This window comes from Bactrocera neohumeralis, chromosome 2 (assembly GCF_024586455.1).
Source record: "Bactrocera neohumeralis isolate Rockhampton chromosome 2, APGP_CSIRO_Bneo_wtdbg2-racon-allhic-juicebox.fasta_v2, whole genome shotgun sequence".
In the NCBI taxonomy this organism is placed as follows: domain Eukaryota; kingdom Metazoa; phylum Arthropoda; class Insecta; order Diptera; family Tephritidae; genus Bactrocera; species Bactrocera neohumeralis.
Window position 1 is genome coordinate 20,914,897 of NC_065919.1, and position 25,497 is coordinate 20,940,393.

The 25,497-nt window shown below is 37.4% G+C and overlaps 1 protein-coding gene across 25 annotated transcripts in view; it reads left to right on the forward strand.

Annotated features, from left to right (window-relative positions):
- The window catches only part of LOC126751242 (casein kinase I), a 137,367-nt gene that overhangs the window by 2,593 nt on the left and 109,277 nt on the right, over nucleotides 1–25,497 (forward strand). For all 25 annotated transcript variants that reach the window (XM_050461338.1, XM_050461328.1, XM_050461331.1 and 22 more), the window contains exon 2: nucleotides 1,069–2,709. Coding sequence is in view for 24 of the 25 variants with exons in the window: in XM_050461328.1 (XP_050317285.1) it covers nucleotides 2,675–2,709 (35 nt within the window). In the remaining variant the exon portion in view is untranslated. The remainder of the gene's footprint in view (nucleotides 1–1,068; nucleotides 2,710–25,497) is intronic.

The following is a 25,497-nucleotide window of genomic DNA, read 5'->3' on the forward strand; positions in this document are numbered from 1 at the left end:
TATATACTATAGTGGTCCGATCTGAGTAATTTCTGCGGAGATTGTTGAGTTGCTCGATAAAACTCTATGCCAAAATTTGTAAAGTTTTTGTAAGAGCTTCTCAAACGAAGAACGGTTGCAAACTCCGTCGTTTATTTAATATACCTTGTATAAAAATCATATGCGTTATTGCTTTCTTAATAGGATTTTAAGGGGTCAGTAGGGTAATTTGGCCTGTTTTTTTTTGACATTTTTCTTTCATAGAAATTTTTATTCTACGATAGAACTTTTTCCACATATTATCAGGTACATACATATGTATATCGTGGAGTATACAAACACATTTTTCGGAATTTTTTGATGACATCTGTCGGAGAAATGGTTTTTTTACTGGTGGGCACGATTTTTCATGTTTGGATTATCTGATTTCTTAAAAAGTACGTGAATGGTTATCGTCCCTACTAGAATCATAAAAATTACCTATTTTTACATAAATTTTGTCATAACTTTGTCAATAAATTATAAAAAATATAAGGACGATAGCCAGGCGTTTTGTGAACATTAAAAAAAAAATTAAGCAAATCGGTTGAGTAGTTCGACCGGAATCATGTCCGCCAGTTTAAAAAAGTTTATTTTGAGAAAAATGCGTTTAAAGTTTGCTTTTTTCAATATTTGAATAATCAGAGAAAGTGGATTTATTGAACAAAGCAATGTTGTGAACTCTGCCTGGTGACAATAAATGCAAATACTCCACCACAGTCCACAATATAAAATATGTCAAACTAACAAATGCTCAATTGAAACTTTTTTGTCATTAACAGTTTTTCAGTTCAATAATATTTGAGTGAAGATTTGATTTCGTCACTACAAAAAACATGCGGTTAAAAATAATTATTATTTTTGGGCCTTTTTCGAAACCTTCCAATGGTAGAGTTGGTCTCTACATTAATTCTAAAAAAAAATGGAAAAAAGATTTTCCTACTGACCCCTTAAGTATCTGTATGAATGTATAATATTGGAATTAGAAAAAAGCATATCATATAAATAAAAAAAACTATGCACTACTTATACACTTTTTTATTTTTGCAGGTTAAAATTAATAATTCAGAACAATTTCAACTACACCATCAAGATCACGTTACAACGTACATATGTATATACATATTTCGCAAACATTGCAAAAGCTATTCGAACTGAGTGCATATACAGATTCTGATAAATCAACACCAATACTAAATGTTTAAACAATATTTCGAAAATAAGTGAGAATAACCCCTAACAATTGCTAATTAATGTTCGGGATTGTATGTATCGTTTATGCTTCTGTGCGAATGAAACGTTCTCAAAAATAAAAAATAAAAATTCTGTTCACAAATAAAAAACACGACTAGGTTAAATTATTAAATAACCGAATAAATCTAACTTAAAAATTGCAAAAAATAATAACAACAACAACAAAATAAAAGTAATTGTAAATCGGATGTTTATGTTCATACGATTTCGGGAGTGTTAAGCAAATTTTCAAATAAATATAATACATTTTGTTATTACTGGTTACAACGTTTAATTTGACAAGAAAATGTGTTTTTTTTTTTTTGAAATGCTACTTTTAATAGATAAAAATCGATTTATATTCCTATAGTGGTAAAATAATTTACCAATTTCTACTCTGAAAAAACTTAATATAAAAAAATTCTATTAAATTCAATAGCGCATGCTTATACTGTTACTGATCCGACCCGGAAATTTTCAATATTTGAATAATCAGAGAATGTGGATTTATTGAATAAAGCAATGTTGTAAACTCTGCCTGGTGACAATAAATGCAAATGCTCCACCACAGTCCACAATATAAAATATGTCAAACTAACAAATGCTCAATTGTAATTTTTTTGTCATTAACAATTTTTCAGTTCAATAATATTTGAGTGAAGATTTGATTTCGTCACTACAAAAAACATGCGGTTAAAAATAAACTAAACTAATTTTTTACATCATCGATATACCAAATCAATATCAACGGCAGCAAATTCTTTTGATCCGGCGGAGATTATAATAAGATATCAATTTCGAACAAAAAAAAAAAAAAACAACAAAACAACGATGTAATTTGGCATATCGCAGACCAATGTAACTGTAGTCGACAAATTAAAAGTCGTTTACACATTTCATTTTGTTAGAGAAGGGATTGAATCAATAACAAACGGGTAACACGCTCATAGCAATTCGCAAACAAAGTGCAGTATACGCAATTGAGTTCATCGAATATTGAATATCACCGACAACCGTTTAATAAGTATAACGCATTGAACAACAACAATAAAATAATATTAATTTTATATTGCATAAGAATTCGCGTGCCCTGGCATGTGAGAAAGTGCGTGCGCGTGCGTGTGGCGGCAAACACATAGCGTACAAACGTAACTCATCATTGTTACACGCCGTCAATATCAATATCCCTGGAGTTTTTTTTAGTCGTTGTAATTGAAATTTTTTTTAACTTCACGTCTATAAGTTAAATTCACAATTTTCGTTAAACTTCAATAAGCACTTTCTTACACTAACCAAGTACTTGGTTTTGTGATTATTTTGCAAATATTTGCAAAACCATTCATTTCTGCTGCACCAATCCACATTTCAGTTTGCTGGCTGCTAAGGCGATAAGAAACGCAAAATTGCGACCACAGCAATAGAAATGCAAAGACGAGAAAATCGTGAAAGGCAGAGCTCGTAAGTACACAACATTTTAATATTTATTTATATAATATATACATATGTATATAATTATTTCCCACATAAGCAGGGAGTCAGTAACCATTTAGAAAAATGTAACAAATAATACGTTATCAAAGCGTTCTTAATCCTTATTATTAACAAAAGAAAAAATAAATATGATGTAACCAAACTTCTGTAGTGTTAACAGAAATGTCGTTAATTTTATTACCTAAAGTCTGACTATATTTGCAATCCAGCAAATAATTACTGTTGTCCACAAAATAATTGGAGTGCAAATATGAAAACTGCTTCCTAATTTTTCTGGATCACATGAAACGGCATACACAACGGGAAATTGGGATATTGAAAAATGAAGTATATTTTGCTCAAAAGGTAATTAAAAAAAAAAATCAACTCCTGAACGATAGCGCCAAAGACCTATTGCCTAGATCCCAATATAGGACACTACTGCAATGTCAATGATGATATGTATACTATAGATCCCTTACCGTGTTCCAATCTAGACTAAGTATACAGTTCTTAGTGTGAGTTGAAAACACCGAAATTGTTCCAACTTAAATATGTTTCTGTTTAAATACTAACTTTGCTAAAATGCACTATCACCGGAATTCGCATTGAAATTTTGTTAGGCGCTTTGACGAGTGGCAAGCGAATATATATTTTCTTTTGACTTCTACCTCACACTGACGTAAACGCATGCTTAAAATGCCTAACTAAGCATACATACATACATACGTGGATACATTTGAATGCAGTTTAGTGGCACAATGTATTATTCTAAGGTACAAGTGCACTGGCACAAAAGCTAGCACAGTACTAATCGTCGCACAATTTGTTTTTTATATGCGCTCTAAATACTTGTGCATTTGCATTTTCCTCTCTCTGCATTCTTATTAGGTTTCACGTGTTGCGCTCCATTTTATTTACGCGCCGAAAATAGAAAATTCAAATTTAATGCAAGGAAAAAAGTCGGAAATATAATTTGGTCACCACCTGATTGCGCAAACGTAAGCAAAGTATATATAAATATATACTATATGTACATATGTACGCAAATATTAGTTAATTTGTATTAATTCTACTGATTTTTAATATTTAATTTTATTTTATGCAATAAATTTTTTTATTTGACATTTCTACAGCGTATTCACTTAAATATTTCTTTAAAAAATTCGAAATCAGCTGTTGCTAATTAACGGAACATACATATGTAAAATATTTAGCGGAGAGTACAAATAACTGCACACAAAAAATCGAGTCTCACACCAGAGAACAAAACGTGCGAAACGCGGCCGATGGCCAAAACGTTTTCACATGATTTTATTTTTTTTATATTTAGGAAATCAACGAAAAAAATCTATTTCGGTACTATTCACTCAATTCGAAAAGTTCTGTCCACATTTAAAAAGCTAAAGAAATAAAATTCAAGAAAATATTCTATTTCTGTGCTTCGAGTTGCGCGTCATTAAGCCAAAACTTTTTTCTATTTTAATTCAAAGTAAAGTGGCAGCTTTTTAGTTTTTGTTTTCTTTTTACTTATGTTAAGGAAGCAGTTCGTCTAATGTGTAGGAGAATTTTTTTTCGGTTTTTTGACTCTGTTTTCTTTTAAGCGAATAAGCACCTTGAGTTTTTAGATTCTTCTAAGTTCTACTGTAAGAACGTTTGTAGCGGTCTTTTTTTGGGTGATGACGGGAAATGTTTGCCGTTTGTTTGTCGTATAACGGAACTAACTTTACGACGTTTGAGTGTTTGCAGGTGCTCAAACTCCATCGTTGCCATTTGGGTAGTAATAAATATCGTTTGTTGATCTGCTAAATTTGTTTTAAATATATTTATTGATAAGATGAATTTCAACTATTACGAATTTATTTTTTTAATTTAGTATCTCCTTTCGTTGAAATTCTGGTTTTACATACAAAATATTTAAATTCCCTCGTAAAATATTGCCGTCAAAGCGTAAAATATTATGTAATTCGATGCAAGCGTGATTTCAATACATGAAAGCATTCCTTAATTTTTTATTCAATGCCATTACTATACTTAGATTGCCTTACTATCGTTAAATTTGATGTACATATACATACATATATGTACATATGTATAGTCTTTAATTTGGGGTAAGAGCGTTTCGCTGTTCTTCTACAATTAAAAATTGAATGAATTACGTTTTAAAAGAAACGAAGAGAGAACAAATCGCTGTAAATCCTTTGCTTTTGCATTTTTCACTTTTGTCACTATATTCGCAGCGCTAACGAATTCCACTTAGCTTGCCTTAAACCGATTGAATTCTTGTAGTACTTTACCACTTTTAAACTACTATTGCTACTACCACCTATTTAACAGGTCAATTGAAAAGTATCCGGCCTACCAAAGTAAATAAATATTTTTTGGAAAATTGTTTTTTTTTCAACACAGTTTCCTTCAAGGGTGATACACTGATTATAGCGACCATCCATATTTTTGATAACATTTTTTTAGTACGATTTGTACTTTGCTTCAAAATAGGCCGCAATTTCAGTAATCACCTCTTCATTTCCAGCGCGCATTCTTGTGAGATATGAGGACAGGAAATAGTCGCTGGCGGCAAGTTTTGGAGAATACGATGGATGCGGAAGCAATTCGAAACTTAATTCATGGATTTTGCCATCTCTTTCACTTTCTTTTTCTTCAAATGTGGTAGTCTTCCAATGATTTTTGTCCTTCAAACGGTCCAATAACGCTATGTAATAGTCGCTGTTCGTGATCCTTCCTTTTTCAAGGTAGTCAATAAAAATTATTCCATGCGTATCCCAAAATACAGACGCCATAACCTTAACAGCCGACTGTTGCGGGTTTCCACGCTTTGGAGCGGGTTCATCGTGTGCAGTCCATTTGGGTAACTGCCGATTGGACTTTGGAGTGAAATGGTGGAGCTTTGTTTCATCCATTTTCACATATCGAGGCAAAAGCTCGCGTTTATTACCAGGTTGATCAATAAGTTTTGTCGTTTGATAAGAAAAACATAAGAAACAATCTGTGGATCCCATCCCTGAAGGTCTGCAAAATACGCTTCAACAGCCGTTATGACTTCTTCATTTGATGACAAACGCTTGCCACGCATAATTTTTCTAAATTTTGGAAGTCGCTGGGGGCCAAATCTGGTGAATACGGTGGACGCTCCAAAAATTCGAACTTTAATTCATGAATTTTAGCCATTGTCAAATGCTCTTGTGCCACGGTGAATTGTCATGATGACAAAGGATTTTTTTCGTTTAACTGGTTCAAAAGGTTGCAATAGTATTCAGAACTAATTGTTTTATCATTTGCAAGTAATCCACAAATAAAATTCCTCTCGCATCCCAAAAAACTGATGCCATAACCTTCTTGGCCGATTACCGGACACGAACTCGTTTCAAAGTCGAACAACCAGGTTCACACCACTTTTTAGTCTCTTGTTTTGATTCAAACCCAAGTCTCATTCATAGCGATGAATCGACGCACAAATTCTACTTTATCCTTTTTAAAACGCTCCAAATGTTGCTGAGAAAGTGGCATTCGAATGTGTTTTTGTTTCATTGACAGCGAATGTGGCATCCATTGTGCACACAGCTTATTAAACCCCAAAATTTCACTTAAAATATTGTTCACACCGTCTAATGAGATGTGTAGAGCGTCTACTAAATCTCTCTCAGTCAATCTTCCAGAACCATATCCTGTATTTTGACTATGATTTCTGGTGTTCATGCGCTTTTTGGACGTCATTCACGTGGATCGTTTTCAAAGCTTGTAATAACAAAAGTTGCTTCACTCAAAATAACATAATTCACAAACTAATGATTCTACAGCTGTCAAAATCATATGGATTCTAGTAGCGCCATCTATGTGTCAGGCCGGAGACTTTTCAATTCAGTTTTTGTTTTAAGTCGTATTTTACCTTCAACGGGTATGCATATTATGTTTGCGACGAAGTTTGTAATGTGTATCGAGGACGAAGCGTCGGAGACCCTATAAAATAAGTATATAGCCATGCCCGTCTGTATATATATAAATAAGTGAATTAGTCCTTCAGTTTTTGAGATATCGATCTATCCTTTAGCTTTTCTCCCCAAGAAGTTGCTCATTTGTCGGAGCCGCCTATATCGGATCTCTATAGCATATAGCTGCCATACAAACTGACCAAACTCAAGTCCTTGTATGGAAAACTTTATTAGGGAAGGAAGGGTATTCCAGCTTCGGTGCTGCCGAAGTTAATTTTTTTCTTGTTTTATTTTTATTTTAATTGCGTTCTCTACTTTGACTTTATGTTTCCATTTTGCCTTGTTTGAAATTTTGTTTACATACATACATATATGTACTATATCTATAAGTTCTTGTGCAAATCTCATTAAAGTGAAATGGACGTATGCGTCCATATTTATACATACACTTATAGTATATGTGCAACAACTGCAAAAACGGCAGCTATGTGAGCAAAGACTCACATTTGTAACAACAAAAAACAACAACAATTGTGAAAGCAACAAATTTTATATTGCTCTGTAGTTTGCCAAACACTTTTTGCGCGATTTCGAAATGTTTATATCGTCGTCGCCGCCACCACCACCACCAATACCGCCGCCGTCAACGCCATCGTTGCACCGCTTTTTCCCCCAGCTATGCCTTGACTTCCCGACCAGTCAACGCCATTACTGTTTTGCCTTCATAATTTGCACTTTACTGACACTAGCATTACTACAACGCGCTTCGCCCAGCACTTGGCCAGTCGCTGCTGTTGGCCAGTATTGTTTTAAATTTTTAATGAAATGCTAACCAAAAAGGTCATTGCCATTCTCTTTCGCCTGGTTTCATTCCTCTGACACAAATAAAAGCACAAAATCCATTTAGCCATAGTTGCTCTTGCTCCGGTTGCTGTTGCTGAGCGGTGCGACCTGTCCCGGACGCTTCGCACGACCGGCACTGCTCCGTTTTATTTTCTAGCGGCGACTGTCGACGTGTCTGGGTGCGCTGCTGAATGACGGTTTTAGTTGTAGTTGTTGTTGTCTTTGCTGCAGCAGCTACTATGTAATTTTTGCTATTGCTGATTGCAAAAGTTTCTTTCTGACCATTGGCTGGTTAAAGTTTATTTGGTGCAACAACTATGTTGACGACTGATTGTCGGGCGCAATTGGCAATTGCCAAGCTCCAGCGCAATGGTTGCCGAGCTGAAGTTGAAGTTGTCTTTTTATCGCTGCTCAATTGCAACTACTCGAACATATTCTTATATACAAATTAATCGTTTTTATTTCCGACTCTAAAATTTTCACATGCATGTGGAATATTCATTGATCTCAGAGGGAAATTTATTGATTTTTTTGTGGGCATGCTAATGTGTGGCATTTGAAGAAATTGTTTTGTCAGTTACGTTGCCAACCTAACCAAATGTCAAAATGAAAACTATATAAGTGAATAATAAGCGGTAAAGTGTCTAGGATTTTGTTCTAAAGGGTGATCCAATTCGAGGTTTCCTACTTTTTTAAAGAAAAAACACAGCAACTTCAAATTGAATGGAGAATGTTAATTACCATTTGAAAGAACATTCATTGGTATTTACTTTTTTGAAGATTATCTCTTTCAAATGTTGGCCGCGTCTCAGTGGGTCCATCCGTTGAGTCCAAATTTCGATGACTCGTTCGAGCATTTTGACTGGTAACTGGCGAATGTTTTGCTACAACGCCTGCATCGAAACTGGATTGTCCGCATATTCTTTAGACTTATTCCCACAGGAAAAAGTGTAACGGTGCGGTATCACGCGATCTTGGTGGCCAGTCGACCGGCCCCAAACGTGAAATTATCTGCTCACCGAAGTATTCTCTCAATAAATCCATTGAATTATGCGATGCGTGAGAAGTGGCGCCATCTTATTGAAACCAAATGTCGCCGAGATCACGAACTTCAATTTCAGGCATCAAATAGTCGGTTATCATGACAACAAAACGGTCGCTATTAACGGTCACGCTCTCACCGGCATAATTTTAGAAGAAATATGTACCAATAATTCCATCGGCCCACATACCACACCAAACCGTTGTTTTTTCTAGATAGAATGATTATTCTTAAATCTCTTCAGGGTGCTCTTCGTCCCAAATGCGCCAATTTTGCTTGTTTATATACATATATCCATTGAGTCATGGCCTCATCGCTGAATGCCGGATCTTCTTGGAACATTTCAGGAGCCCATAGCGCGAAGCGATTTCGCTTAGGAAGTTGGAGCGGATTCAGTTCTTGCACAAGCTGTATTTTGTACGCTTTCAATTTAAGTTATCGACGTAAAATGCGCGAAGTTGTTTCATACGTCAGTCCGAGTTGCTGCGAACTTCGCCGAATTGACTCTCCACGGTCTTCGTGTGCACTCTCAGCTACGGCTGCTATATTTTCTTCCCTGCGTGCTGGACGTGGTCTATTCGGTCGAATATTAACCAATAATGAATGCTGGATCTCAAGATGGTGTTGCGAATAGTACGCTGGGTATACAGTATACTAACATTTTTCGTTCAAATTTACATATTATATCTATAACTAGATAATTTGTTTCTATTAAAGTAAAAATAATTAAAAGAAATGTAATTAAAACCATTACATAGTAAATACATACATATTATACGTACAAACACTTTTTCTAAAACGGTTGGAACGTTAAAATTATTATTTTTTACTCGTTTTCCTCCGCCTGTTTTTAGCGCCTCAACACCAGTCTCATTTTCAAGTTCAAAAGCTCATAAAGTGTTAAGCAAATAAAACGATTAAATAGTGTGTTTAATAATTGTAAGGCAACAGGCGTAAATCCATATTTGGATACACGACTATTTACTACTTTTGTACACACATACATATACATTTGTATATGTATATATTTTCGTTTGTCAATCAGTTAGCGATCATTTGAAGCCACTTACATACTAAATTGAAGCACATTACGCATAACTATTGATTATATACACATACTTATTGTAGATATGTACATATGTATGCCTTTGCGGTTGATTACTTTGTCGTTCACTGATCGCTTTTTACGTCTGAGTAAGGCCCCCAAACGCCTTGTGCCGTTGTCGTCGCATTTTACCCCAACCGTAGTTCATTTGCCCCAACGCAGGTTCATGTGCTTACAAACACACATATAAACATAGGTTTGTATTCTTAAGGCATTGTTGCTGTTTTTTTTTAACAAAAGTTATTGTTGTTGTGATCGTCAGTTGTGTGTGATTACTTGTACTTGTACAATGTAAGTGTATATAACTGGTTTTAACGCGACACTGCTTCCTCTTTATCAACACACAGTTGTTTGCTTTTATATGCATTACATTTTAGCTTATTTCTTCCCCTGCTTCGAACATTCCATATGTTTAGCCTTTTCTTATGTTACGTTCATAGACCCGATAAAGTTTTCTGCAAATAAAAAAATTTAAAAATCATAACCTCGACTACATCGACTAAAAACATGTCGGTTAATGCTTTGGTTATGAAACGACTGGCTCGTCTCAATACATTTCGGTTAATGTTTTCGTTATGAAATGTGTCAATGGTAGACTTGTACCAAAGTACTTAGATGCGCCGACACATTCTAGTATGATTGTGACCTACTTTTTAGCCGAACACGAAACGAGAGTCTTCGTTCAGTCTCGGTATTCCACAGTTTTGCCTCCAAGTGACTTGTTTCTGCTTTTAAAACAGAAATATCCGCTTCTGGGAGGTCAACGAGTCCTTCTTCTTCTTTACTGACGTAGGCACCGCACCGCACCACAGTGCGCCAATGATTATTTGTTTTGTTTATTTTTTTGGTAATTAAAGATACCAAAGGAAGGAGCTAACTGCACTCTTTCTCCACCTGCTCTACAAACGGAGTAGAGTACTTCCTCTTCCTCTGTTTCCTCAAGCGTGTACTGAATCGCAAACCTTCAATGACTTGGATGAAATTATCTACGACTTTAAAGTTATGACTGTCAACAGTAACGTGTGAGCCAAGTCGCGAATGCGACTCCAGCAATAGATTGAAAAAGTCACATTATAGGGATTTTCCTTGTCTGAAACCTCGCTTGGTATCGAACGTTTCGGAGAGGTCTTTCCCTATTCTGACGGATACTGTCGAAGGTGGGTTTAAAATCGACGAAGAGGTGCTGTTTGTCGATCTTTCAAGAGTGCTTTCTAAGATTTGGCGTATGGTGAAAATATTGTCGATTGTAGATTTTCCAGGTCTAAACGCTGGCACACTGGCAAGGTCCGATAAGACCTCATGGAGGCGCAGATTGTGGGATCCCCCTTTTTGTGGATTGGGCAGAGTACATTTAGGTTCCAATCATCGGGCTTGCTTTCATCCGACCATATCTTGGAAAGAAGCTGATGCATGCACCTTGTTAGTTTTTCGCCGTCGTATTTGAATAGCTCGGTTTTTGAATAGTCGGGCAATGGAACATCTAAATCATTGTCATCGATTGGAGAATCGGGTTCGCCATCTCCAGATGTTACACTTTCACTGTCGTACAGCAGGCTGGAGAAGTGTTCCCTCTATAACTTCAGTATGCTCTTAACATCAGCCACTAGATCACCACTTTGGGTCCCACAAATGTATGCTTTCGTTAGTCGTCGCATCTTTTCGTAGAATTTTCGAGCATAACCCCTTTCGACCAGCTTCTCAAGCTCCTCATACGCATTTCGGCCTCTTTCTTTTTTTTGACTGCATATGCGTCTCACTTCCCTCTGCAACTTTCGGTACTTATGCCACCGCGTTCGCGTTGTGGTCCACCGCAACATTGCTAGGCAGGCTGTCTGCTTTCTCTCCATTACAATACGACAGTCCTTATCGTATCAGCTGTTCTTTTAACCTTTACGAAAACCAATGGTTTCGCTGCAGCTGTACGTAAGGAGCTTTAAATGCCGTCTAACAGTTCCCTTCTAACGAGTTTCTGATGACTGCTCTCAGTGAGCATAAAAAAGGTTGTACCAATCGAGGAAAGAAATATTTATAAATTAGGTTCCGTGAATTTAAATTTTGGTATTGTATTATACATATATTAACAGGGTGCCTCGCAACTAATTGGTTACAATTTTAATCTAATCTGGCAGTCAGACAGGCTTAATTTTGTTAATACAGAAAATGTTACGCATGCTTTCCCAAGCATATCCAAGTGTGTACAAGTGAACAAGGATTATATGGTGAGTGTCTTGTACGCAATGTCCTTGAGCCCGAATCTACACGTTTTTACCGTAATAAATAGTTCATTGCTTTCATAATTTGATACATGTTGTCTATACATATAAATTTCAACAATTACATACATATGTACATATGTACTTATACTGACGTAGAATTTTTTGGTGCAAAAAAAGTTTGCAACTTCTCTGAAGAAATAGCAAAGGAGGAAATGCCGCACGGCAGGCAGCAAAAAAAAAAAAACCATAAATGCTAACGTGCCGAAAATGGGTCGACGAATCATTTGCACGCGATTATCAAATGCTAAGCAAAGTTTTATTTGCGAACAATAAAAGAATAAACGAAAATAGCAGTAACCTAAAAAAGCGCTGGCGACAAGTAGGAAATGATCCTAATAAATTCAACCACCCAATCAATCACACCACATCAGTTACAGCCACACACACAAGCGCACTGACAGTCAAGTGCGCCATGACACATGGCAATAAAGACTACAATACAAGTATGTATGTATTTAGGTGTGTACATACATACATATGTATGTATGTATTTAAGTTTGTGCTCAGATTTTGTTTCCAAAGCCAAAATAACAAACAATTATTGCAACAACTGAATTACCGAAACTAAATAAACAAAAAAAGGAAGGAAACAATAAAATACCTTAATTTCCGTTGCACCGAAGCTATAAAAAATACCCTTCACAACAAATAATCAAGAAATATTGTTGGCTTCGATTGCTTCGAAGCTAGTATATTCGTTCACGAATAACGAAGTTTCCATGCAAGAACTTGTTTGTCATCGGGTATTTTGTATGGTAGTTCGATCCGGAGAATTACCTCGGATATTATTTCTTTTCGTTAAGATTTTTATCAAATAAAAAAGCTTTTCATACAAGAGCTTGTTTTTGATTGTTGTTGTTGTTGTAACGGCAGAATACTGCCGAGTTGACAGTCCTTGACCGGATAAAAACTCCAGGTTCGTTTCGGTTACGTAGACCCGACAGTCGTGGAAACGGTTTTAAAGATCTGTTTTTGATTGTTCGGTTTGTATGGCAGCTATATGCTTTAGTGGCCCAACTGGCAAAATTTTTTCGAATATTGCAGCGTTGCCCTGAAAATAATCCATGCCAAATTTCGTGAAGATATCTCGTGAAATAAAAAAGTTTTTCAGAAGTAGAACTTGATTTTGATCATTCATTTTGTAGGGCAGCTATATGCTACAGTGGTCCGTTATCGCCGGTTCCGACAAATAAGCAGCTTTATGCAGAGAAAACTACGTGTGCAAAATTTCGGAATGATATCTCAAGAACTCGGCGACTACTTCGCGTATATAGCATACAGACAGACAGACAGGCATGGCTAAATCAATGTCGCGCTGATCATTTATATATATATGTATATATTTTATAGAATCTCCTATTTTTCTTACAGTATGTTAGAAACTTTGTGGCAACATTAATGTACCCTGTTCGGGGTATAATAATAGAACAAAAGGCGCAAGCGAAATCACCCGCAAATACTAACAAAATGTCAGCAAAGTAAGTTATTGATCCACCTAATAGGCTGAAGCACTCGCGGCACATATTTCGTGTTCAACGTATCGCGCTCACTTTTATCCAACACATATACATATATGTACATACCTCCAGCAAAGTGGATCGATGGCAGCACAACAAGGTAGAGAAAGAGAGAGGATGTGGGTGCTTTAAAAATCCGCAAACTTTTGTTACTATTGGCCTTAGGTGCACGTCTAATTAAATTAGTTCGTCAAATTCGGTGCCACACGCAAATGAGTACATACTTGCACTTATGTACATATGTATGTGTAGGTGTGCATTTTTAATCGCGTACGTCATAGCGCCCGTCGCCAGCAACGCCATCCCATTAGTAGCGCACTTAAAACGCTCCAAATTCCCAATTTATTTCCATTCACTTCACTATGTAAGTAGTACAGACTACTTAGGCTGCGATGCTTTTATGTATTTATGCGAATCCTTTTGTGAGTCAGCGTTTCACGCCTACGCCCGACAGTTCGTTCACTTGCTCAACTAGTAGCTTTTTGCCGTCTCTGTTCTCACTGTCCGCTTAGCATTTGTGCTGCTGGCGAAAGATTAAAGAGCGAAAAAAGTTTTTACGAAAAAACATTTGTAATTATGTATTTTTTATGTATAATCTATATACAGATACACATCTATATGTAACTACTTTTAAGTCACAAGTTGTTCGTTGGGGCGGTGAAAATTTGTAAAACATTCAACTCATACAAGCAGTGTTTAAATTTTCTGCGTCTCTTCATGCGTCACACAAAGATATCGAATAGTGTTGCCATGTGCTTGGAAGGTGACGGGATCATTTCTCGAAACATTTCTCAGAAGCTTAAATTAAAACAAGAAAAAGAATGTTAACATCTGCTGCATCGCAGCGATAATACCCCTCACAAGAGCACTTTTGAGCCAAAAGGGTGTACAAATATCTTTATCTTGAGTTGTATGGCAGCAATATGCTGTAGTGGTCCGAGAATGTAGCATTGCCTAATAGGTATTTTGCTGATTCAGCATACCAGCTGGTTTGATCGGAGCTAAAACTTTAATCGGGCTTAGATAGTAAAGATTGAGGTTTTGCACTGCGACCTACGGTCTATTGACCCCTCCCCGACATTACATATGGTCACCAAGGTCCAGTATCCTGAACAAGTCCAGGAGTCTGCTGGGCGCGACTGAGGTGGTGTGATCCCTATCCACATAGATGGAACCTAGGGCCGTTAGCCTGCTTCTACAAATTGCTAGGCAATCCAGAATCAGGTGTTCTGGGTTTTCCTGTTCAAAGTGGCAAAACCGGTCGTTTTCGCAGGAGGCTATGCCCATGTTGGATAAATGCTTCCTGAGCCCGCAGTGCGCTGTATAGAGGGCGACAAGAACGCGGAATTTGTATCGAGTGAAGTTGATAATTTCCTTAAAGATCCGGAGGTTGTACCCTCCTAGAAGCAGCTTGGCATGGCGCATTGCTCCTACCTGCTGCCAGTGTTATTTTCTCTCCACTCTCTCCTTCGTGCGGAGCAGCTCCAGCTCAAATTCAATGCTTGGTTCTAGCCCCATCATCCTGGACGCTGCCGCAGAGCGGGCTAGTTCGTCAGCCAGCTCATTGCCGGCTACCCCTTTATGCCCCGGCAGATTAGGTGTACCCGGTTGCACACTGATAGGCGGTTCAGCCTTCCTATACACTCCTCCCCTAAAAGCGATTTAACCTCATAGCTGAGAAAGACTTCTGCTTGAAAAATACTCGGAAAACTTCCCATTGGTTTGGTATGCGATCCCGCAATGCCTGCTCCAATGCCTTGCGGTGTTTTCGAGCCGTCAGTGAACCACTGAATAGTGTTGCCTCTCAGCAGTATATCGAGTGTTTAATCACCTATTTAAGCGCTAGATACAACGGTGTGAGCTCCAGCATGGCTTCAAGTGCTGCAGTAGTGCAACTGCACATTGTACTCGACATGCAGATATATGCGAGTCGTTGCAGCTTCGATAGTTGGAGCCCTACCGAAATCTGCGACGCTTTTGGGGCCCAGGCCACCGCCCCATATGTGATTATCGTGCGAGCCTTTACAGCATCGACCGCTCCATAATTAATAATAGGCCTTACGATCATGGTATACAGCCATCTTATGATACCTGGCTTGCAGCCCAGGATCTGCGAACTAGGCATCTGCATATTATGAGTGCCTTGGTGGCTTTAAATAACGTTACATCCAGTTGCCTACTCCACCGTAAAGTTGAGTCTAATATGAGGCCAAGGAATTTGACCTCTTTAGACACCTCTAACTTCCTGCCACCGAGTGTTAAGGGCATCAAGTGATCTGCGCTTAGTAAAAGTGTTGTTAAATCGGGTTTCCTCGAAACAGTTTTTTTTTCAAAACGATACCTACGATTTCTCAAGATTTGCCCTGAGGGTCTTGTTTATGGGCTTGTCTATGTTTTTTACTATTTTTCCAAAATTCGATATAGTTTCCAACTCTTTCGTAATACCAGTCATCGCGACAAATGTTTGGCTTGGCAACTCTATTCATTGGTTATCAGCGAACAGCGAGAGTATATTTATATTTTTATGTAAGTAACTGACTTCCTTTTGTTTATTAATTTGTTTATTTTGATGCGACTCTGGGTTAGCAACACACGTAAAAATTTTGTGCCGGGGCAAATGGTCAGTTTGTCAATTTATGCTCGCTTCGTTTGCGTTGCGTTAAGCTACGAAAACGCCCACTAAAAACATAAATTTCGCAACTTCTAGGTGCTCATTTTGTGAGATTTTCTCTGCTTAGCCACGCTATAAATTACGTATTTGTCACACGTTTCAAGTTTAACGTAACGTGTTGGCGGCGTTAATATTTATGCGTACTTGTGCTGTTGTTGTTGTTCGCCATGTCGTCATCACAATACCCATATCAATCTCTATCACTGGGGGAATTCTCATGTTCTTCGTAACATTTATATGAATTTATATTTTTCTTCTTTCTTCTTGGGAATTTTTAAAAGCAATTCGCACGCAAGTAAATATAGACTTACATATTTATATGTAAGTATTTTATGTTGTTGCTGGGTGGTTAGACACACCACTTTCTATATGCAAACATACTACACACTTAATACTATTTGTCTGATAGTTTGTAATTTGCCGTTTTTGTTGTTGTTATGGTAATAAATGTGCACAAGTTTTAGTCGTAAAAAAAGTAAAAAAGAGCGGGGGACGGAAAAGCTTTGTAAGTGACTCGAGGAAATGCTTTTATAGAGCACAGGAGGCGTAATTGTTATGTGGTAACTGTGTAGCAGTGACTGCAGGAATTTATATACCGTTGTGTTTCCAAAAATTTAACTCTTGAAAGATATGGTTTGCTGTGAATGCAGCCGAATTAGTCCAATCTAAAAATATACTTTTTAATTCGTTATACTACTATGAGCAAAGATTAGTAAGACTTTGTTCATAATTTTAAATTCTTAATTTATTCTTCAGAATCTACATATGTCGTTTTCATTAAAATAATCATCCATGGTCCCACACATCAACGCCAACGATTTTTCTAATCCTTGAAACAGTTAAAGTCAATTTAAGGACAAGCCTTCAGAGGTTTAGGTTTAATGTCTTAAAGACGGACGGCCCATAATTCCGGCCTCATGTCACGAATAGCTTCGCGCAAATGACGCATAACAGTCAAACAGTACAGGGTATGTCCGGAAGGTAATATGGCTGAGTCGCTTAAAAAAATTTATTGAGCCAATCATTACAATTCTTTAAAAACTTTCAAAATAGTATCCTTCTGCGTCGATGCAGCGCTGCCAGCGCGATTTCCAAGCAATGAAGGCGTCACGGAAGGCATTCTTCGGAATAGCCTTGAGAGCCGAGGTGCATGCTGCTTGGATCCCCTTTCATCGGCCTTTTCAGGTAAGGAAACAAAAAAAGTCCGGGGGTCACATCTGGGCTGTAGGGCGGCTGCAGAAGTGTTGGGATACCGGCCTTGGTTAGGAAGCTGTTCACAATAAAGGCGGTGTGAGCCGGAGCGTTGTCGTAGTGGAAATTTCAATCGGCTACCATGTCTTGTCGGACCCGATTGACCCTTCATTTGAGTCTCTTGAGACTTCCACATAAAACTTGGCGTTGACGGTTTGTCCAGGAGGAACAAATTTATGGTAGACGATGCCTTTGATATCAAACAAGACAATGCGCTTCATTTTCACTTGGGTTTTTCAGGTCGCAGGTCTCTCAGCGCGGTCTTCATCAGCGACCTCTTCCCGGCCCTCCAAAAGGCCTGGTGCCACCGAAACACACCACTTCTTGCCAAAGCAGCATCTGGGTAAGCCTGCTTGATCATATCACGGCTCTGTCGCAGATTTACCGAGTTTCACACAGAATTTAATTGTGTACCTCTGCTCTAACGAACGCTCCATTTTCGGCTTGCACTACTCACAGAAACACGTCGCGCGAAAATGTTTGTCCTGACCCGCCAGGTGCTCGGAGACAACTGACCAGCCGCTGGTTCGTTAGCTAGGAACGCGCACTACCGATTCCAGTCGGTGCGCGCACGGTCCGAAGTACAGTCGCGGCGGAAGAAAATTAGTCCTATCACTTTCCGGACAAACCCTGTATTTTGGTTGACAGTTTGGCCGGTCGAAAGGAATTCGGAGAGCACCTCACTTCGATAATCGAGGAAAACTGTCAACATAACCATGACTTTTGACCAGCTTTTTGGCTTCTTCTCACCTTTGCCACAATATTCGGCAGACTGATCCCGTGTTTTCAGGTTGTAAGCATAGTTCCAAGACTCATCGCCAATAATAATACATTTCATGAAAGCCTGATTTCATCCATTTCACAGAAGTTTGCGCGATGCTGTTTTTCGAACAAATTGGAACAAATTTTTACTTTTCTTAGGCCCAAATGATCCTTCAAAATGGTTTTTACTGGTCCTTCCGATATTCCAACGATGCCAGTAAGATCTCTGACAGTTAATCATCGATTCTCAAGCACCAATTCCTTTATTTTATTGACGTGTTGATCATCAGTTGATGTTGATGGTCGTCCTGGACGTGTTTCATCGTCAAGGCGTTCTTGCTCGCTACAAGCAATTATCACCGAAGGCCTTTTCCATCATTCTGAATATTTTGGAACCAGAAATTTGATTCAATAAATATAAAAAATGTCAAATGTAATTTTTTTTACTTCTTTTCACCATCTGGTAGAAGAAGCAACAGATATTTGAAATAGATGTCTGTTATTTTTAGCATCGCCTTCATTTTTTATTGCAGAGTACGCGCATAATCATACCCTTCACGGTTGTGCATACAAATTGGTACAAATTTCGGTTTGCGCGTCACTTTCAATGCCATTATCTTTTGTCAAGCATTCACAATTACTCATCAGCATGACTGGCTTTGTAATTATGTTGGCTTTTTTAACTATTTTGATTGTGATTCAAGCGTCTGCTTACTATTGCATGTTAGGGAATGTATGAAAAAATATCAAACGAACAACAATTTTGGAAATGTAAAAATTGTAGTTTTTCAAGCAAAGGTGTCTACTTTATGATTAGGAACAACCAAATTATAATTTTGGCGATTAGACAAAAATTGCAAAAATATTTTTAACTGTTAGCTTTTTAATTTCTTAGTGTTTTTGGATTTAGTTTATTTTAGTTTAAAATTTTTTAATACTTCCATTATTTATTTCCATATTTTTACTTCTATTTTACAATGATTGTAACGACCCTCCAACTTTGCGGTACCATTTTTGTATTGCGACTTGTCATTTGCTTTAAAATAGGCCGCAGTTTGGGTGATCACCTCTTTATTTGAAAATCGCTTTCAGATATAATTACCAATATATGTGACCTGGTCTACGGAAAGGGCGCTTAGGTGTCAAAAAATCAATTTTCACTTTTTAGTTCGGATGGAAGATGAGATGCTTTTTCACGTGATAGAATCCAAAAAGTCATAACTTGTTTGAAAGTTCCCTAAACACTTACACAAATGTGATAACGGAACATCCGGAAAGAGAGACGAATGAAAACAAGACAACAGCAGCTGCGCGGTATTAGAGTAAACGTCACTTCTTCAGTGTTACTTTTTTAAATGTTCCACACTAGCAACTTACACGATGAACTATAATAATATTCCGACCAAAAACAACACTTACTGGACGTCTTTGAAGCCTCTGGAAAGGAGAACAATTAATGAGATAACGAGAAACTGACGAAACGAGTTGTTTATTTTTAACAGCTGTTTCCCAAAAAACTAGTTTTCGCACGTTAGCTCCCTTTTCGTAGACCAGGTCACATGTAACCATTTTATAACCAAAACTCAAATTTTATTTCAATATGAGAGTATGATAACCGATATATAACCCATATAAAAGAAATATATAACCATTATATAACCGTTTTATAACCAAAACTCAAATTTCGTTTCAACTTGAGTGGTTTCTATTATATCGTTTTTCCTTCGTCTTTAAACTTATGAAAAGTGATGTTACGTTATTTTGCATTTTAGGTGACGATATGTAAATTTTCACGTTTTTATTATGTTACGACCAAAACCCTCCAAATTAGCAGCAATTTAGACCCAGGATCTTCATGAAAATTCTAATTTAGCAACGGCAAGGTCAGACAGTTCCATATTATTCTGCTTGGTTAAAATATGTAAAGTTCTTCTGCAAAGCAAGCTAAAAGCAACAGAATTGCATAAATACATATGTACATATATACATATTTTCATAAATCGAGCTACAATATAAGCACATGTGCATAAATTTTTTTTTAATTCAGTCCTAATATTAAATATTGCCATTGTTTTGAATGCCGTGTGTGCTCGTTTTTCGGTTCGTCAGACTGTAATGTAAATATCACATCATAATATTAACCATATTTGTGTGTGTTTCTAAAGCCCACTCAACCGTTTTTAATTCATATTTTGCCACAAGTGCCTTTGTTTGCGTTAACACGTCGTTTGCTAAAAAAAATTTGGGTTATGTTCGCACAAGTTGACACATTTAACCCATTTATCTTTTTCCCACTTCTTTTTTTGCTCTCTCATTAATTTATAAACACCCAAAACATGCAAATAAAATCAGCTGATCAACCGACATGCATACAAAAAGCATGAAATACTAAATTATTTATTTACCTTATAATTTGCTACTACTTATACCTTTTTTTTTAACAAAACAAAGTCTCTGGGTTATGACTTGTTTTTTGGCCATGAAGTTGATGTTCCCTTCTAACCTTAAAACTGCTCACAAATGCCATCAGTCCAATGTCTGTGGTTTGATAAGGCTGATGATTATGTTGACGACATTTTTAATTATCTGAAATAACCTAAAATCAATGAGATCAAGCGTAACGACTGATGCATGTCTATTAGTAAATTTGATGTAAATATGCCTGCACGTGAGTATAACTGTACTGTTGCTGTTGATGAAAATTTCGGAGGGTAATTCAATTTAGTTGCTGATAATTGGCTTTGTGCGGCTTAGTCAGACAACAAGTAGCCATTGTTATGCGTAATTTAATATTTCAGATACAGATTTGCTGTGGTTAACGTAAATCTGTCAGAATTATTTTAACTTTCATTGAAGTACTTTGCCATACATATATTCTCTGAATATTGCTTTAACTTTGATACAATTTTGTTATTTTTTTTTAAATCAAACATTTTTTACGTAGATTTGTAAGTTATTTTTATTGCTGTTTTTGCGCTTTCGCAGCAATTATTTAAAATGCGAGGTATTTTTCAAACTTCATTAGCGAAATTCCATAGCATTTTTATCAAATAAATATTTGTTAGTTATCTAATATTCACCAGGTGGAGTTTCTCACCGAAATTTGTGCTTAGGCTTTACGAAACCGTTGTTAAGCCAATACTGTTCTATGGTACTGGAGTGCATTCGCTAAAGCCACACTCGCTAAATAGCTGAAACGTGTTGGACGAGCGGCTCTCATTGGCATCAGTGGTGCACTACATGCAACACCAACGATGACATTTAATGCCATGCTATATATAGCACTCGTGAACATAGCCGGCAGATGCATTACTGCAAAAGTTGCTATCTGACTTCGGGAGACTGGACAAATTAAAGGTTCCAGAGAAAAAAATTCTGAAATACACTCTCAGTTCGACTGCATCACTGATAATTTGCACCACTTCACCAAGGAACCTACTCCATGCGACATCTTCTCCGTGCACATACCTCCAAGAGATATGTCGGCGAGCGGAGTCGGTGGGGAGAGGCGCAGTGAGCTTTTTCACGTAAGGAGCGAAGCTCAAGGGGATGGTTGGAGGAGAAGTCTTCGGTAGGGAGCTCCCAATCAACTTTTGCTTCAGACTGCCAGACCACTGCAATGTCTTTCAAGCAAAAGTGACATCAAGGTGGCAGTCAATGGGCTTCCCCCAGGTGGGGCTCCATTTGGGGAGGTATGCATTCCCTCCGACAGCAAAGCTGCTATATAGGCCGTGAGCTCGCTGACAGTGAGCTCAAAGCTAGTAAAACTGTGCATGCCTCAGTAGCAGTAGCTTCAAGCTACTTCCATATTAATCTTGTCTGAGTGCCTGGCCACAGCGGAATCGTCGGAAATTTTAAAGTCAATAAGCCTGCGAGAAAAGGCACCCGTACCCAAATTCCATCAGGACTGGAACTAGCTGGGACTTCCCAGACTTTGTGCTTTCGGAAGCTGGATTTATGAGGTTCGCGCGAGCTCAGCAAGTATTGGTCAACAAACTGCACTTGTGCGGCTGCGAAATCAAAATATAAAAGGTCCATTGAACTGCTAGCCTTTGGCAAAGCTAATATCATCGCAAGGATAGGCTTCTTGAATGAACACTGTTCTTTTGGCACCTACGCGGTGAGCCTAAAAAGATTTTGGGGGGCGCAACTTGTCAAAGTTGCAATGAGGAGGATGAGGTGGAAACAGCTACAAACTTTCTCCTCCACTGCCCAGCTTTCGCCAGACTAAGGTTGAAGCATGTCGATTGTACTTTTTACGAACCCTGCAAAAGGCCTCAATAAATTTGTGGCGAGCTCTAGGCGTATTGTCGAGCTGCATGGTTTTTCGTAGCTTACAGTGTTCGTGTCTCCACCATCGTTTTTGCCTTACAACTCAATCACCAGAATTGAGTTTTTTCATCTTCCTTTGGGTATATACAAAGCATTATATATTTTTTATGATGATTTTTTCATTTGATACAAATAAAAGTAGCCATATATAACTTTTAACAATTTTACCGTATATAACATTCGTCACTCTTTTTGGCTGCATAAATTGTCAGTAATCGATTGGAAAATGTTTATGTGTATATGATGGAGCAAGCAGTTCATCAGCATTCATCAACATTTCCCTACCCACATACTTGACAGGTTAGATAGTCGGCTGATTGACTTCGCTGTATGATTACCCGCATGGTTATTTGAATGCGTTTGTTTACTTGCCTGCTCTCGCGCTCTCTCTCTTTCGTTCTATGCACATGTTTGGCAACTATACATATACATATGTATATACATATATGTATATGTAGTATGTATATAAATGTGTATGCATAAGTCAAACTGCCAACGCAGTATGCAACCAACTTTAACTGCTGCAGGGTCAACAGAAACGAAAAAAAAATAAGCAAAAGCAAAACTGAGCAATAAATATGAAGTAACGGCACAAAATTGTTGCAGTCGAAAAAAACTATTTTTGATAAAGTGTGAAGTTGGTTTGCATATTGGCATGCATGGGCGAGTGTTAAAGTGTTTGAGAGGCCTTCAAATCACATTTTTGGGTTATAATATAAGCAAAATTTAATGTGAACTCGAACAGGGTATATTAAGTATTTTAAGAAGGAAACGGCGGAGACCCTATAAACGATATTTGTATGTCGATTTGTTCGTATAGATGCGCGTATAGCCCTCAGTTTTTGAGATATTATACTGAACGTACTGCAGCAGCGTTCTTTTTCCAAGAAGCTGCTCATTGTTGGCACCGCCGACATCGAACCACTACAACTTGTAGCTTGTATGAACGACTTTTTTATATGTTAAGGAATCTTCACGAAACTCGGCATTTATTATCGTCCAATCAATAATTTGTTCAATCTCCGAACAAATTGTTTAGATCGGACCATTAAAGCATATAGCTGTCATACAAACTGGCCTATCAAAATCAAGGTAAATATTTTTTTTAAGCTTGCATGCTATTAGAAGTGAAGAAGTGCACCTATGAAGGGTATTAGTCATTGTTAGATACACACGAAGTTAACGCTTTTTCTTCTGTACTATATTTGTGGGAACGCATGAAAACTTAATAATAAACGTTTCTCACTGAGCTCTACAACAAATGCCATGCTGCAATAATAACAATAATAATAAAAATTCACTTAGGGAAAAATTTTGACTCTAGGCAATACTAACTGCAAAACATGTCGTCTACCAACTGAGAATTAAAGAATAAAGTTTCAAACTAAAAACAGACGACTAAAAACAGACGACTAAAAAAAATTAAGTAAAAAGCAGGAAATATAAAAATTGTTACATACACACCTATACAATGCCAGCATGGTTGTTTATCATCGTCCACATAGCTTTGTACTGAACCTAACAGTCAACTTCATCAACTGTGGTACACTACTTTGACTCCACTAGCTGCGCTGAAGCTCGCTGCTGCCACCAAATATCGTGCGTCAACTGGATGTGGCTTGCTCTTTTATGTTTGTAGTCTTTTCATGCTTATTTGCTTTCTCACATTTAATATGCTTCTTTTATGTTAGCGCTTGTTATTTCAGTTTTTCAGCTGTTTAGTTTTCAATTTTTTTGTTTATACTCTCACGTCACACTCTTCCTTACCGTTCTTTGCCAACTCTGTCCCAAAGTGTGCTCTTTTCAAGTTTATGGCAGCAGTTGAAAGTAGACACATAAATCAGTATTGAGTTTTAATTTATTCTCTCTCGCTCTTCACATTCTTTACTTTATTACATTACTTACAAGTATCTACTTACCTGTGCGCCATATTGATATACCAATAGCTTACCGACGACAGTCAGTCATTCAGTGCGCCTATTGATGTTATTATCTGCAACGTTGAAGCGTTTCAATATACTTGAATGATAGCCATTTTCATTCAATACGAGTGCATACAAAAAAGTAATCCTTTACTTAGCACAACATTAATTCTCTCACCTACATACATACATACATGCTACTACCAGTCATGCCATCAATTACACACCTCACCTCTCCACTTACACTTCACCACACATTTTATAAATTCATTGCACTTTATTCCAAGTGCACTGTGTGATAATTTTGCGTATTTCGATTTTATTTTATTTTATTTTTTCAATACCTTGGCCACTTCGTTTATTCGTTCGTTCGTTCAACTGACAGCTGTGTAGGTGCGATCTGGGCATGTTGGTGTATCTTGCATCCTCTTCGTTGGCTATTCCACACGCCTTCAGCGATATAGCAGACGAGTTAAATCCAATTTTATCCGTTTTGACGCCTTTTATTTATGCATTTGTTACAGTATGCTCTACTTCGGTCTGCCCACATATTACTTTCGCATTTATCATAATGCACTTCTATAGTCCGGTGTGAATCTTCACAGGTCAGACATCTGATTTAGTCGTTCAATGAACTTTTACCGATAAGAATTAAGAAGAATAAGAATTTCCACTTCGATTTAGAGTAAGTTTATAGTGAACATTTTTTTATGTTTGTAGAAAATATTGGGCCTTCACCTATATTTGTGCGGTTTTTCCAAAATTTGATCGTTTATTAAGGAAAAACATATACAATAATATTATGCAAAGTATTGCCCATTTGAAGATATAATATTTTCCTTTCTTTCTGTCAATGTGTGGATTCCATTCTGAAAGTACTGCGAAGGCTTTGTGACCAATAATGCATCAAACCAAATTTTGATACACTCTTCTGATGTAGACCGTATTCCACAGCCACCGAAACAAATGGTAGTCAAAAGAGCAGGGTCTGACAAAGGTTGAGACAAATTTTCCAGCTGCTATTTTCCTAATAGTTTTTGACCGGTCTTGCATTGCAATATGAGGCTTAGTCGCAAATTCCGGACGTTTTTGGAAATCGCTTGCT